General features: G+C 46.7%; 1 protein-coding gene across 2 annotated transcripts in view; it reads right to left on the bottom strand.

Annotated features, from left to right (window-relative positions):
• Positions 1–17,550, bottom strand: part of LOC134435475 (kelch-like protein 29) — a 161,714-nt gene that overhangs the window by 57,929 nt on the left and 86,235 nt on the right. For both annotated transcript variants that reach the window (XM_063184476.1, XM_063184475.1), the window contains 2 exons: positions 15,334–15,530; positions 6,894–7,153 (listed from right to left, as the gene is read on the bottom strand). In XM_063184476.1, coding sequence (XP_063040546.1) covers positions 6,894–7,153; positions 15,334–15,530 — 457 coding nt within the window. The remainder of the gene's footprint in view (positions 1–6,893; positions 7,154–15,333; positions 15,531–17,550) is intronic.

The raw sequence follows: 17,550 nt of genomic DNA, 5'->3' as shown, positions 1-17,550 counted from the left end.
TGACAGGTGCGGCTGATTCTTGCGGGAGGCCTCTACCGACACCCAGACATATGTACGCCGTGTCACACTGTCCATTTTGACACCCGCGTCTGTCAAGGAAGAAAGCTAGGTCGAAATAATTGGCACACGGAAAGAACTCAAAGCCAGCCAAATGCAAGAAAATGAGGGGAAAGAGGACAAAATTTGTGAGTAAAACAAGGCAACGTCTTTCCAAGCACTGAACTCAAAAGGGCAAAAATTAATGGGGCCTGAAAAGTGCATTGGTGGTGACACTGGCAGGAACAGATGTTTCCGTTGCTACAAGTGTTAGTCAGGTTTCTTTTTTTTCGTCGGCTTTGTTTTCTTTCTTCTCTACTTAATTGGAAATTCTGTCCCCCTTTTAACTTCTGTAGTATCTCACATGCCTTTTCCTCTACATACGCTCACCGCCCGTACAGAAGTAGAAGAAAAGAAAGAGAAGGGGTTCCGAGCCAACCTTGGCCTCTTGGCCCCTGCAAACAGTCGCGCTGCTGTATATTTCACTTGACACGGGCCTCTGCAGCCAACAAAGCAAGCGTGAGCTGTCTTTGACCTTCAGAAGTCACCAGCTTTTGATTCAGTGCTCCTGCGAGCCTATTCCTGGAAGACCAAACGGTGGATTTAGAGGTAGATTTATTGTCGGGTGGGAGCCCAGAACAGAGGTGGCCATCGCTGGAAAACGCCCCCCAACTGCACACAGCACCACACACACACACACACGCACGCACGCACGCATGCATGCACGCACACACGCACGCGCACACACACACGCACATGCACACACGCACGCACGCTGCCCTTTTCCTGTTCCGACTCAACTGGAACTGCAGAGCAAAAAAAAAAAAAAAAACGGGTCCGGTTCTATTTTCACTTTCACCTCCGCACCTGCAGCGTCCAATCAAGCTCAGCCGCACGCTGACCTCTGCAGTCCAGAGGCTTTTCAGTAGCAGTAAATAAAAACAAAACACGCTCCCCTGCAAGATATACTGTACCATGGGAGAGGCACGAGTTGTTCCCAGGTGACTGCGACCATATGTGCTGCTACCACTTTTAAAGGACAAGCTGGAAGGCATCATACAAAATGGGGCTTTGGAGTTCGTTGTGTTTTTGAAAAGCCAACAGATTTTTGTATCACAGCCACATCCGTGGAGGCTTCATTTCCATATTTTTTGGATGTACTTTATATGAAACCAGCCACAGCGGGGAGGAACAAATTGCTAGGCAACTATGCTGATTTAATCTCATATCTGATCTGGTAAATTCTGATTGCACTGATTATAAGAAAATATATTTCAATTACATGCACATAACAAAAAGCAAAATGCTTTTGCCTGCTTTCCACAGACATGCTTATCAGAACTAGTTTTTTTCCCCCCCGCCATAGTGCAGACAATGGAAAATGCAGGAAGAATATCTAGTTGTGTTTTTGAAACAATGAGGATTTTCAGAACTGACTTGGGAGTGCTTTTTTGCTCATCCTTTCCCCATACTCCCCCATCCGAGAGAGGGGGGATATAAGATTTAAGCCAGAGCCCTGATGTTTGAGATAAGGTGTCTGCTAAAGCTGCCGGATTTGGGAGGAAAGACCCGGTGTAGATTCCAGCATGGCCCTCAGAATTGCTTGACTGGTGTCAGATGTGTGACCGCATTGCTTTTTTCGCTCGATGTGTGTGTGTGTACACAACTGGCGAGACAAGAAAGAGGAGGAGGAGGAGGATGAGGGAGAGAATGAACAGAGGGAGGCAGAGGGTCTGGGCAGAAAAAAAGGGAAAGAATCAAAAGAAAAAAGGCGTTGAGGATCCTCTTGTGCATTGCGCCGCCAGCGAACAGTCTTCTTGCCTGAGGAGGGTCTGTGAGCCTGCCTGGTGTCTGCTGAGTCACTCGGAGATTGGAGTCGCTTGGTGGGTGAAGAGAGAGAAAAAGGGAGAATGTGCGAATGAGAGAGAGAGAGAGAGAGAGAGAGAAAGAGAGAAAGAGAGAGAGAGAGAGAAAGAGAGAGAGAGAGAGAGAGAGAGAGAGAGAGAGACAGAGAGAGACAGAGAGAGAGAAAATGAGAGAGAGAGAATGTGCGAGTGAATGTTGTCCGAGTCCAGTGGCGTCTGTAACCACGCGTGCCTGCTGCCTGAGATGTTGTCAGAAAATAGAAGACTGCGGGGAATATCAGCTTTCCGCTTCTTAAGAGCCGGGTTCTGTTTGTAGTCATTCTCTTCTCGCTGATGAAAAGGCTGCAACTTCAAGCTCAGCCCTTTGGGGGAGAGTAGGATGCATTCTGCACTTCAGATACCTCACCACTCGATGCAATAAAAACAAATGTTGAAACGTTTCAAATATGTACATATTAATCATCCATCAAGCACCTTGGATTACAGAGTGCCTACAACGCAGCCCTACCCCTTTAACAAAACAAGATCAAGCAAACCCGAAGCGGTTCCCTGCTGTACTGTACAGCGTTTTTTTAATTGACATTATCTCTATATTGGAGAGAACCAAGCCTTAGTGCAGCGTGGGAATTATGTGCGTACCACTCAAAACAGGGCCCAGGAAAATATTTCCAAGCCTGCCTTTCTTTGCACACTGCTGCTTTGTGAACACTAAAAGCAGCTAATAATCAATGTGGCATCTGCTCAACTGGGTAGCGCGGCCTAATCATATGGTAAGAAAATGATAACACAATTATGTTATGCGATAACAAGGTCACTGGCTTTTATCTATGGTGCATGGCCGACGGGGGATCCGAGACTGCACTGCAAATCAAAACCCATATGGGGTCCCTGGCGGCTATGACAGACTCTGGCTGAGAAAAAGAATCACACAATTAGCCAGTAATTCCCAAAAGGCAATTACATAATGCGGCACACATACAGTACAACAACAACAACAACAAAAAACGGCTAACACGAACAAATGTGACTGACTGCAACGGAAACCGGGCTCAGTAACGACGGGATGAGAGAGAAGACTAAGAGAGCGTGACAATTGCTGCACTAGAACGATCTTGTGTTTGAAGGACGTCGAGGTCAAAGTCCACGAATGGGGCTCATGTCTCAAAGCATTCACGGAGCGCTTGGAGTAAACGACTGACACATGTAGGCATCTTCCCTTTCAGACGGCCTCAGCGAGAACCCTAAATCTCATTAAGTGGTTCTCTCTGCTCTCATGTGCGTTGCATGTATGTGTGTGCATTAGGCCTGTGGAATATCCTAGACTCCGACATTAACAGGTGGAAATTAAATATCGGTCTCCAGTAAAAACCATGCACGTCTGACAAAATGACATTTGTGTGTGCATTTTTATTTAAACCAAAGGACACACAAATCACAGAAACAGACTGAGACGGCATCGCAGCCATACGCCCAGCTAGATCGGTTGCCTGGTATTTACGTCCTTTCACTTCATCTGTTTTAATCTAGCCTATTTATATTTTTTACAACCCTTCCATCTGTGCCTCATTTGTGGCGACATATTCATCAGTGTAAAATGAAATGTCAGGCCTGTTTGACAGGCGTCATCTATTAAAGCCAGCGTGATGAAGAAGACACCACCGCAGCCATTGCTACCGCCACCATCGATGGCAGCTGAGCCTTTCGCGCAGGTAACCCAAGACCCGTTTCCATTAGAAAGGTTTCCGGGAAAACAGAGTTGAGAGTCACGAACGTCCAAGGCATGAAAGTCTCCTCTAAGAGAACGCACTCGGTGTCTCTTGGCAAACGTGTCACCACTCAGACCCCGAGACATTTCTCAGCAGACGGCAGTGAAAGTATGCCATCTATAAACAGGTATAAACACAAGCTTTTCATGAGTAGAGCGTTGTCCAGAGAGACCATTATGTCTCCCTGGGAGGCTGAAGAACATACTCCATAAAGGTCAGTTGCACAGGCAACTCCTTTCATGAACAACTGTTCAGTTTTTTTTCTTACCATACTTTTCCTTTCATTTAGATATATTCAACACGACCACACCGCACTCTCGATTAAAAGGTGCCAAAAATAAACAAAATCTGTGTAAAATAGAAAGAAAAATGTCTGCACACTTAAATCCTCTTTGTGTTCTTTTTTAATAAGCCAAGCTTTCGGTCTACTGACCTTCCGCAGGGCTCAGAGCCTGAGGAACTCTGAGGAAGGTCAGTAGACCGAAAGCTTGGCTTATTAAAAAGAACACTAAGAGGATTTAAGTGTGCAGACATTTTTCTTTCTATTCTAATGATATAGTAACTGATTTTGTATATTGATGATAAACTATGTTTTACTGAACAACAGCTTAAAGCAAATAAACAACAAGCAGTAAGCAGTGAGTTAGACACAACCTATGGTACACAGCAGAACTTTTTGGGACTAAACACAATACATACACAACTGCTTTGTTGGCCCAGAAAAAAGTTCCAGGACCTTATCTTTTTAGGAATGCCTTCTGTAATTAGACATGCCCCAACAATAGAAGTGTTAACATATTTCCCATGCTGGAAGCATAACTGTGGCATTTCAGCTTTATAAACTTTGTAGAGGCCTGGCCAGCCTCCCATAGACAGACGTTCTAAGAGCTGGGATCAATGAGTTCCTTTCGATTGCTTCTCTGTAGAGCTGGAAAGAGCTAATCATAGGAATCATTCTGATAATTTACACATAGATGTTGATTTTCATTGGATTCAGTTTTTTTTTCAAAAAATGGAGACTAAGCAAGGTCAGACTGACTTGAATGCAGAATTCTGGGATATGCTGCTTGCAATATGGGTGTGCACAACCAAAACACAGTTGACAAGAGGAATTAAAATTCACAAATTTAGTAAGTAAGTCCTTACCTGGGGCCGGTTGTACCAACTGTCTAACGACTAGTCTTAACAGAAATTGGTCTTAACCCTCTGAGGTCTAAGGCTTTTCAGAGGCTTTTAGGCTGCTTGCACCACCCTGACATTTTCAAGTATTTTCATTTCATATATATATATTTGGAACCTGGAAGGTCTGAGGTTTCTAATGGTGTGACCTATATGTTTCAATGACAAAACTCACAGAGTTACAGATTTGTTTTTGGAGAGCAATTGCCCTCTGAAGGGCACTCGGACCTCAGAGGGTTAACTCAACGTTCTAAGACCAAGCAGATAGTTACGCCCGTTGCACTAGCGGGTCTTACGCCTTCTTCTGGGGTCATTCCACGCCAAATCAACAGGAGCCCGCGCACTTAGGTCTCAAAAAAATTCTGAAAATATTACTGAGTGTACCCATGGTACTTAAGAGAAACACTGTTACTTTATTTTGAATGTAAGATGTATACGCTCCATGTTACAGCCAATTTCACTGGCGGAGGGGGGGTGCCCATTTTGTTCACACTCTTTTTTTTTGTCAAAGTTCACAAGCCCGTAGCTCAAGAACTAAACCATGTAGGAAGCTCAAATTTGGCATGCTGGTACATAGATAGGAATAGTTTGTTGCAAAACTGTCAGTTTTGGTCTGTATGATCCTGCATCGTCATAGCATTCCCTCAAAGATGATACAAATTGTACTGGAGTTTTGTGCTCTGTTTAGGCCTTCAGAAGACATATTTGTGCCCAACATAGCCTCATGAATTTTTCCCCTTGTAGATACAAGTAGAAACACTCCCATAAAAATCTATAAATAGAAAGGAAACCCCATCAGTGTCTGACCAGAAGACCTCACAAGTCTGACAAATCATTTTGGGTGTCATTTTTCAGAGCACCAGAACACCTTGTGGGATTGTCCACAGATTTTTATTTTATTTTTTTCTTCATTCTCCATGAAGTCTTCTTTTTAAAAATGCCAATGAGACTTGTCTTATGTGATGTTTTCGTTTTTTGAACATGGGCAACATGCACATTGAGAGCAATATGTTTTCTATGAGTACCCCAGCACCCCCCCGGACAAAAAAACCCGGCCGCCCCCATAGTTTCGTCAACGTCAAATGAAAAACAATTAAAAACTTGAATGAAAGCGCGCAGGGTTTACAAGACATCCACGGTACGAAAGCAAATAACATGCTAGCTCATTTTCAGACTGGTTAATACTGTATTCTTAGTTGTTGACAATAATTAGGCCTATCATAGGCTATTTTCACTGTAGGCCTACAACACAGGCACCAGACACAGGATGTCAGGCAGCGTAGCTTTCCCTTTACCGTCCCCATCCCCATACCGAAAAAATGAACGAAGTCTCAACAATTTCGCACCGCATAGACTAGGCCTAATTTTAAATCCGAAATCTAGCTTTAGTTCATTTTTAGATGAAACAACTTTCAATGCACGTCAAAGCCAAATTGGCTATTTGTCCTGCATTTCTACTGGATAAGAAGTGCTATCCATGCTGTTATTTCATTAGGGACTTGATGTTGCACAACGTGTTCGTTATAACCACTGACCTCTTATAACGCATGTGAGTCAAGCCGTGCGTGAGATCAAAGCGCTGAATTATTGACAGGTGTATCATAGCAACACTCATTATTTCATTCTGAAATAGAACTCTCACATGGACGCACATCGCTACGACCGGGCGCAGTTAAGACCAGTCCTAAGTTCTGTTGGTGCAACGGGCTTACAGTGGTCTTAAATTTTGGTCTTAACAAAGACCACTTTAGCAGTTACGACCAGTCTTAGCTAAGACCATTTAGTGCAACCGGCCCCTGGTGCTTACAGGTCATTTTTGAATTGGTTACCATAGCCACCATTCCATTTAGAATTCTTGGCCTGTACAGTTGGCTTATAGTCAGGGAGGAAAGAATTAATGTTATTTTTATTCTTTTCTCTCTGCTACAGTATAAGCACAACAGGAACGCTAACACTGGGCTTAAATTCCTGGGCTTTGGTTTCTGGGCCAATGGCCCACAGTGTAACCGGCGCTATTAAATTACGACTTGAAGGTGAAGGCATCTACCTGCACTCTGCTGGCGGGGTCCTTCTTGATCCACTTGATGACCGTCTCATAGACCAGCTCCTCTGCCTTGGTGTTGAGGCTGTCGTTGGACATGTAGCTGACCAGGTCGTCCTTGGAGACGCTGAGGATCTCCTCCTGGCCCGCCACCTCGGGGAAGTTCTGCAGGGCGAAGGCCTTGGCCATGTTGTGGAGCTCCGTGCACTGCATGGCCTCCGCCATGGCCAGCACGCCCAGGCAGTTACTGGCCGTCAGCTGCTTCTCTGCAATGGACAGACAACATGGGAGGGCGTATTAAGACATGTATTCAGACATTCAGACATGTATTCAGACATTTAGGAGCATACAGTACACTAAACAATAAAGTGACTGGTCATCAGCTGCTTCTCTGCAATGACACAGACAACACAGGAGGGCGTATTCAGACATGTTCACACAGTAAGCCCCCCACATTTGGGCTTACATTGCCCACAGGGCCCCCGGTTCGAGTCCGGCCGTGGTCATTTCCCGGGCCCAGTCCCATCTCTTTCTCTCAATCATTTCCTGTCTACGTTCACACTGTCCTGTAATAATAAAATCCAAAAAGTCCCCAAAAAATACATTTAAAAAAGACATGTACACACAGGCGTACTAACAGGAGCACACACTAAACAAAAAAGTTACTGGCCATCAGCTGTTTCTCTGTAATGGAGGAGAGGTGCATATGCAGACGGGCGTAAGCATAAACAAACTAACAGGAGCCTACTACACACAACATTCAGACTCCGACTCAGATACAGTACCCCCACGCAGTTACTGGCTGTCAGCGGCTTCTCAGCATGGGGTGGGGGACACACATACATTAGTATACACCCATTAAAAGGAGCATAGACACCACAACACAGAGTGAGATTCAGACATACTGAGACAGACAGGTATATTCATGTACTGCACACAAGCAAACTAACAGGAGCATACATTAAACAACACAGTTACTGTCTGTCAGCTGCCTCTCTGCAGGGGTGTGGGTGGATGGGGAGCATATGCACACAGACACAAATACACACTAACAGCAGCATACACACAGCACAGAGATATAGACACAGATACACGATGCTTCTCTCTCTGCAGTGGAGGCAGAATGGACAGACAACGTGGGGGATGAAGAGAAAGGTAGGGGGCATACAGACATGCGTAAGCACTAACATGGGTATACAAAAAGAAAAGAGAGATTCATGAATTCTGATCAGATACTGATACAGTATGTACAAACAAAAAGACAAACACAGTCCATAGACTGAGACAGACAGAGCGAGAGAGAGAGAGAGAGAGAGAGAGAGAGAGAGAGAGAGAGAGAGAGAGAGAGAGAGAGAGCGAGAGAGAGAGAGAGAGAGAGAGAGAGAGAGAGAGAGAGAGCGAGAGGAGAGAGAGAGAGAGAGAGAGAGAGAGAGAGAGAGAGAGAGAGAGAGAGAGAGAGAGAAAGAACACAAGAACACACACAAAGAAAACTACACTTACAGATAAAAGTCACAAGGACAAACGCAGACATTGAAAAGCATTGACAATCGGGACAGTGGTGGGTCCTGTTGTGTTTGGTGGATTAAATTTTTTATCTGGTCGTGGTGGGTAGCTTGCGGCTCTGTGCGAGGGGGGGGGAGGGCACAGTACTGTATCGCAAACAGCTGGCGGGCAGGAGGGCCAATGCGGTTGGGGTGGGGGTGAGGCCGGGTGAGGATGGTCTGGAGAGGTGGTTGTGGGACGTTGGGAGTTGGGGTGGGGGTGGGGGGGTGGAGATGAACTGAGAGGGCAAATCGATTGGACACAGCAGCAGCCTGCTCAGGGGTCCCTTTGATCAGTGCAGACAGATACAGACCTTTTTCATGGCACCGAAAGGTCAGCCAAATAACTCCACCATCATTCCTCCCCCCCTCAACCCCCTTTTAAAAAATGAAAAAGCCAATAGCTTTGAATCATCTCCGAGAGATAGCGAAAGCCTGTTTTGCAGCTCTTGAAGCAACATGTGTATGCCGTAAAAATTCAGATGGTGGTGCAGATGGCACGCCTGCGATAGGTTTGTTCTGTTTCGACGAAGACAGACGATCCATAAAGCAGGCGTAGACAATATGACGACATCTAAGACAGACATGGACTGCAGGTATGAAGCGGCAGTGGACTGCATGCGCTACACAAGCACACAACATACAACACAGAGACAGAGACACACACACATGCACAGACACACACAGGCACGCACGCACACAGGCGCGCACGCACACAGGCACACATTCACACGCACACAAACACAGACACACACACAAGCACCCAGAAGCACAATCAGGCTGCAGACTACAGTGTGTGTGTGCAATTAGGCGGCAGAGGAGATTATCAAGATCATTAAACCATCTTCTCTGCAGCCGTTTCATTTTCCACTCTTAATGACACTGGTAATTTCAGCACAAGGCAGCACATATATGTTTCACTCAGTCTCTCCAAACTGCTGCTAAATGAGCTATTCGAACTGAGGAGCTCATACAGTAATGCCGTAAGTAGAGTGTGTGTGTGTGTGTGTGTGTGTGTGTGTGTGTGTGTGTGTGTGTGTGTGTGTGTGTGTGTGTGTGTGTGTGTGTGTGTGTGTGTGTGTGTGTGTGTGTGTGTGTGTGTGTGTGTGTGTGTGTGTGTGTGCGCATCAATAATTTGGGCACATATGGGGCACTAAAGGCTCTACTAACATAGAAAAATCAGAACACTGTGCTTTGTGGGTTACAGATCGAGGTCATAATTAGGTCATAATTGTGTTTGTCTTTGTTATTTTGTTGTTAATGAAAAAGAAAAAGAAAAATACACACCAATTCCTCACAGAGAAGTTAGTGTTAGGGATTGCTTTGGTCCGGGTGCAGTTTAGCATTTTTCTTTGTTATATTACAATAGGAGTCAAGGAGGGTGCCCACAGGGATAGGAATGCAAGGTGTGTGTATGTGTGCGTGTGTTTGTGCGTGTGTATGTGTGTGTGTGTGGTAGGGGGGATTATAGTGGAACAGAGTATGTGTAGTACCAGAATGGTAAGGCGTCAGTTTCTTGGTAAATAGCCAATAGCCTCCGATTCTTATTAACTTTAATAAGGCATTTAAAAGGCAGAGCTACCATGCTCCATTCCAGATCAGGAGCAGAGATTTGTTTGTCTGTCTCTCCGTACTTGAACGGCATTTGAAAAAAAAATCTGAAAGAAAACAGTCCCTGAAATCTGGCCAAGGCATCAGTTATGCTGTGAGGGTGCAGGGGTTTTTTTGGTTGAGATTTTTTCCGGAGATGTTAAATATCTATGCTAATTAGTCATGGAGTGGAGAGGACGATGCTAGTCTGCTCTGACACCTCTCAGCTCTTTTTCTCCACTCTTTTTTATTTTTATATTTTTATCTCGGCACTCGCATATATTGACCTGGTCACACTGCAAGCAGAGAATCCCTAAAGGAATAAATGTCATTTCATAGCAAGTGAAGCGTTCATGGATTATTAAATGGCAGCAGATCCCAGAGGTGGGCTCTGACAGGAATGCTGGAAGACAAAAACCTTGCAACACACCACATCACACCAAACCCCCTACTCAACTCAAACCAGCCTAGCCCAGCCCAGAACCAGCCCAGCCATGATCGAGGCTCAGGAGTCTGAAAGGAATACTGGAAGACAAAACCCCCCACCACAACACACCACACCCCAATCCAGCCCAGCTCAGCCTAGGACACCATATCCCTAACCCAACCTAACAAAACCATAACCCAGACAAGCCTCATGCTGATCGGGGCTCAGGAATCTCTTTGAGAGCTGATACACACACAGACACAGACACAGATACACAGACACAGACACAGACACAGACACAGACACACACACAGACACAGACACAGACACAGACACAGACACACACACACACACACACAACCAAACCAAGCTTAACCCAATCCCACTGATCTGGTTTCTGGATCTGATAGGAATACTGAAACACTGGAAATCAAAAAACAGCTCGGCCCCACCACACCACATCACTCCCCAAATCCAGCCCAGCCCAACCAGAGCCCAGCCAGAGCCCAGCTCCATGCTGACTGGGCCTAAGGAGTCTTTCTTCTTGGTGTGTGACAGGAATACTCATAGAGGAAACCCCTTCTATATTCCCAACTAAGCCCAACCCAGCCTCACTGATGCTGGAGTGCTCTGGAATACTTGGAATCTGACAGGAATACTGGATGCCCACCCCCCGCCTCCCAACCCCCCAACTCTACCAAGACCAGGCTCACTGATCAGAATGTTGCATGAGTGGTCTTTCTTTGGGATATGACAGGAAGACTGGAAGACAAAATAATCCCTCCCACCCCATGCCCAGCCCAGTTCAGAATCGGGGCTGAGAGAAGTCTGTCTGAAGTGGTGAAACGGATTTCACAAAAAGGCACGTCAACTTCCATTCACGCTTTTCAGTCTGATCCTCTCCCCACTGCTCGCTCACTCACTCTCTCTCTCTCTATTTTTCTTTCTCTCCCTTTCCCTCTCGGTTGCTCTCTCTCTCTCCCCTACCCCGTCCCCTTCTCCTTCTCTCTCTCTTGTCAAAAGATGTGTGGCTCCTCTGCACAAAGGAGGCAAAACCGTTAAACTCTCGCTGTCTAGTGACACGCACGCACGCACGCACGCACGCACGCACGCACGCACGCACACGCACACGCACACGCACGCTCACGCACGCACACACACACACACACACACACACACACACACACACACACACACACACTTACCCCAGTCCCCTTCCCTCCCTCTACCTCCACCTCTACCCCCCCACTGGTGACATTTCCATGCCGGTGTCAGTGGTCCCTTTCTCTGTGGCAGTGGGTCATTAGGGCTTCATTAAAAAGGTGCGGCCCCCCTGGCTTAGCCGGCTCCGCTGGCGTGTGACATGAGGGGGGACAGGGCCATACATAAACAATGGCAACGGCACCGTGAAAATGACACGACAGGCGTCCCCCCCTATGCCCCGTCACAGCCACAGCCACAGCCACACTTTAAAAGGGAAGGAAAGGAAAGGAAAGGGGAGCTGGCTGGCTGGCACCACTGAAAAATGTATAGGCCAGCTCGCGGCTCAGTTCTTTGCCGGCTCAGAGATGGGGTGATGGGGGCGGGAGTACAGAGTAGCAGTAGAGGGCTCGTGGAGGATAACTATGCTGCTACTGTGTGTTGGCGTGTGTGTGTGAATGTACGCCTGTGTTTTTGTGTGTGTGTGTGTGTATGTGTGTACGTGTACGTGTACGTGTGTGTGTGTGTGTGTGTGTGTTTGTGTACATGTGTATGTGTGTGTGTGTACTTATGTGTGCATGTACGTCCTGTATGTCAGTGTGTGGGCATATGTTTGTCCATGTGTGTTTATTTGTCCTTGTGCATGCAAGTGGAGTGTGTTTGCATTTGTGTTTGTGTCTGTGTATGTCTGTGTGCATGCATACGTGTACATGAATGTGCATGTGTGCCTTAGTGAGTGCGTGCGTGCGTAGGGTTCTGATGGTGGAGGTGGGAGCCTGTGTGCTGTGTGCCATGTTCATCCCCTTCAGCTGTTATGATGAGCCTGTTTTATTTTAAAATTTAAATCTTTCTGGATCACTGAGCCAAACAAATGATCAGCCAGGGGTGTTGAGTGATGGTACTGATGCGAGGGGCCTTGTGCTACACAGTGCAATTTTATTCAGCACCTACAGAGTAGTACCAAGTATGTAAGTGTTAAATTTGGCTCTCTAGGTGTGGAATTAACACTAGATAATTTACTAGGTGTGATGGCTGAAGGGCTAATCTGCATCAGCTGTCACAGGCCTTGTGGTGCACGGTAAATTTAATTCTGTGGTGTTGGAATGAATGACGTCAGTATTATTATTTGACAGTGGCATTTGTTAGGTTGACTAGGGTACTTAGCAGCTGACCATTATTGAACATAGTTGGACTTACACAAGCTTTTATAAGCTGCATCGATAACACAACATGGTGTCAGAGGTGGGATAACACAACAAATTCAACACTAGTGGAATAGGAGCCACAACTGTAAGTAGGTGTTAAATTCCACTCGCTCAAATGTACTTTTCATACATGAGGAGGTTGATCTTCTCCATGTGCACCATTTTGAATCTCCAGAAATAAACATTTTTAGCTTCAAAACTTACTGTACTTTGGCCATACTAGTAAATATTAGTTTATTACTTGGTAAATGTCCATGAAAAGATCAAAGTTCATCAAAGCCGAACAGTTTCAATGCACAGCATACAGTAGTTATAATACCTACTCTGGCCACCATCCTACACAGTGCATCTTTAATCTGCATTTACATTTACTGGGCGCTCTATCATCGGGTCTTATGGCATACCTACACAGTACATTTAATTCAACACTCGGGAGTAGAATCAACACTACAAGTGCTCTCTGCGTGTTAGATGAACACTGTGAAATGTACTGTGTGTGCTATGCAATGGCTGAGGGTTAATCTCCATCAGCTATGAGGTGCCTCACGGCGTACAATAAATGTAATTCCACACTTGAATAGAGTTCCCCCAACTCTGTAAGTGTTCAATTTCACACCCTAAGAGCTAAATAAACACTGTGGGGTGTACTGCGGTGAGCGCTGCTATGGCTGAGGGGGCTAATCTGCCTCAGGTCCGGCCTGTTGTCGGGAGCTTATGGCCAGAGCTACGGCTCCTTAATAAGTGCATTAATCATCCTCTGGTGTTTACAATGGAGTATCATGTGTGCTGTGTCTATTAATATGGCACGCTTTGGTGATGATGTACCACTGATGCAAGGAGAGAGAGAGAAAAAGAGATGCACAAAGAGAGGATGAGAGGGAGAGATTATGTGTACTGTGGTGTGTGTGTGTGCGTGTGCATGTGTGTGTGTGTGTGTGTAAATGGGCTACAGTAGGAAGATGGATGGAGCAGGGGAGAATTAAATTGATAACAAGGACTCTGAGAGAAAGAGGTTGAGAGAGAGGTGGGCAGAGGGAGAGAGAGAGAGCGGGGGGAGGGAGAGAGAGAGAGAGCGAGCGAGAGAGATGGAGAATGTTTGCTAGAGAGAGAGAGAGAGAAGGGGAGATCCATCCAGACAGTTAGTGAGCGATAAAAAAGAGAATGAACAGGTGATGACAGAGCGAGGGGAAAGAGAAGGAAAGAGATAAAGGATAAGGTGAGGACAGAGAGAGAATGGAGGGAGGGAGAGAAAGAGAGGCGTCGAACTCTGCTGGGATTCTTTGGCAGTGGGATAAGCCTCCATAGTGACAGGCCTAAAGCCCCCATTTAGAGAACAACCCAGCCTTAGCCCTATGTGCCAACACACCACACGTCAACACTGGGCTCCACAACACTGGCATGCACAACACATGTTCTTCACACACGGCCGCACGCATACACGTGCACGCACAGATACACACCCACGCACACATACACGCGCACGCACACATACACGCGCACTCACACATACATGCCCACGCACACACACATCAAGACTCCACAACACTGGCATGCACAACACATGTTCTTCACACACGGCCGGACGCATACACGCACACACACATCAAGACTGGGCTTCAAAACACTCACATGAAGAACAGACACAGACAAACATGCAGAAACAGACACACGCACACATGCGTACACACACACATACAAACACACACCCAGTGCATCAAGACTGGGCTGGGCTCCACAAAACTTGAATTAAGTACCCACCAATTTATCCCTCAACATGAAACAGACACGCGTACAGTACGCACACGCGCGCGCGCACGCGCACACACACACACACGCACACGCACACACACACACGCGCGCACAAGCACACACACACACAATACAGTGGGCACCACTACAAAGATGTCCCACCCATATCCCTCTTACACACCACCAAACGCGCACACATCAAGACTAGCTTCCAAAAGAAGGACGCATCCTATGAAGGACAAATGCATACACAAACTGTATACTGTACCCTATATAGGCGTAGCGGGCAATTAGGCAGAAAAAACTACCGTGCCCACACCCTTGCCCCCCCCCCCCCCCCCCCCCTCTTTCTCCATCATCAACCTCTCAGCCAACATCTAAAGATTGGCTGCCAAAAATACAGTACACTGTGTAGTATGATACAAAGATGAGCCCCCTGCCCACGACCTTGAAATGCCCCTTAACCCAGTAGGGGCTTTCGAAAACAAAAATATTCACACATAGGGTGATGTGCACATGAACACGCACACACCACTTATTCACAAAGGAGATTTAAAAAAAAATAGCCACAGACACGCACACAAATTTACACCCCCCGCAACACACAAGCACGCACGCATGCACACTCTTACCAAACCCCCACCACCCATCCCTTCCCAAACACACAGTCACACTCCTTCCCAACCCCACCACCACAACAACCCTGGACCACCCCCCGTGGTGCCTCCACTCACCGAGGAAGGAGACGCAGACTTTGCAGAAGGTGTTGAACTGGAACTTGTTGGCGGCCTCCAGCAGGGTCTTGGCGTTGGCCGAGTGGATGATGAGCGAGCCGGTGTAGACAAACTCCAGCAGCAGCTCCAGCACCTCCGCGCCGATGTTGCTCATGCTCAGACGCAGCTTCTCGCCACCACACCTCTCCGCCGACAGCCTGGGGTTGGACGCGCACGCACGTATGCACGCAGACAGACAGACGGATACACACACACACATACGCAAAACACACAGACAGACAGACGCACACACACACACATACAGGCATATATGCCAAACACACAGATACACACACGCGCAAAACACACAGACATACACACACACAGACAGCCACAGCCACACACACAGACGCAGGCATACACACACAACACACAGACATACACAGACAGACAGCGACAGCCACACACACACAGACAGCACACAGACAGCACACAGACAGCACACACACACACACACACACACACACACACACACACACACACACACACACACACACACACACACACACACACACACACACACACACACACACACACATACACACACACACACACAATGCAGAGTTTAGACCACAGGGGAGTTTTTTCAGGAGGTGCATGTTTTTCACACATTTAGATATTTTAGGCATTAACACAGCTGGTGTGATGTGAGGAGTAGACTATGTGGTGTGTGTGCGTGTGTGTGTGTGTCTGTGTGTGTGTCTGTGTGTGTGTGTGTGTGTGTGTGTGTGCGCGCGCATTCGCTAAAGTGTTTGTGTGCGTGTTGTTTCTGCATGTGCATGTACTGTACTCTAGTGCATATGTAATGTGTCCAAACATATGTGTGAGTGGGTGTGTGTATGCTGTGTGTGCGCATTTCTGTGTCAGAGTTCACGCTTGCATGGCTGTGTGCCTGCAGGGGTGTGTGTGTATGTATGTGTGTGTGTGCGCGTACGTGTATGTGTATGTATGTGTGTGCGTATGTGTGTGTGTGTGTGAGCGCGCATGTGTGCGTGCATGTGTGTGCGCGCATGTGTGTGTGTGTGTGTTTGTGTGTTTCTCTGTATATGTGCGCATGAGTGGAGCGGTGGCGAGGGTGGGTGGAGTGGAGGCAGCTAAAAAATCTCAGTGTGATCATTAAGACCCAGCATGTGGTTTTTGGGGCCCAATCTGCTGATGGCTGTTTTAATGCTATCACTCAACATGGCACCTTACATCTCTCCCAAAGCTTTTTTCCTCTGCTAGTCAAACCCCCAAAACTACACGGTACATTTTGCATTTTTGCAATTTTTTTAGTTAATTCGACACTTCAGGGCCACATTTAAGACCTATAGTCAGCCTTACTTAGGGCTGCTCGATTATGAGAAAAGTTAATATCGCAATTATTTCAGTCAATATTGATATCACGATTTTTTAGACGATATATCTTTTAAAGACAAATAATTGTGTGTTGGGTAGCAAGTCTGCTCTGTGCTCCCAATGGGTCAAGTGGAGGGGAATGTATTACGCTTAGCGTAACCTACCTTTGGCAGTGTAATAGACAAATGACAAAAATATTGCTTAAACTCGATATTATGAAATTTTATATTGTTTGACAGCAATATTGATATCACAATATAAATCTGATACATTGCACAGCCCTAGCCGTTACCCCTCAACGTGTTGAAGCAACACTGCTTAATGCGCTATGTACAACACACTACACTATACACTACATTACACTAATGTATGGATGCTCGCTCAGTCTCTCTGTCTCGGGCTCTGTGGAGGAGGAGGAGGAGAGGGAGCAGGAGTGAGGGAGCCAGGAAGCGGGATGGAGGGATGAAGGGATGGAGGGAGGGAGGGAGCCGAGAGAGTGAGTGAGTGAGTGAGGGAGGGATACACAGCACCACACGTGCATCTCCCGGGTTCAGAGCTCCAGGGGAGGAAGCAGGAGAGAAACATTTTCTTGCAGTCGAACATTATCATGCATAGCGCACATTAAAATTCATACGGTTGAGAGCCGGAGCCTGAGCCAGAGAGCTCTAGAGCTGGAAGCAGACTGGAGCCAGCATAGAGCTGTGTGCTACAGTATATGTCTCCGTCTAGCTGAGAGGGTGGAGGCGGGTGGGGAGGTTAGACAGAGCCCTAGCCAGCTAGCCAGATTTTGTCTGCTTCCTAGCAGCTTGCTGATGTTACTGTAGGTGGATGACTGCTATT

This window comes from Engraulis encrasicolus, chromosome 19 (genome assembly GCF_034702125.1).
Source record: "Engraulis encrasicolus isolate BLACKSEA-1 chromosome 19, IST_EnEncr_1.0, whole genome shotgun sequence".
Lineage (NCBI taxonomy): Eukaryota > Metazoa > Chordata > Actinopteri > Clupeiformes > Engraulidae > Engraulis > Engraulis encrasicolus.
This window is presented reverse-complemented; position numbering and strand designations above follow the sequence as displayed.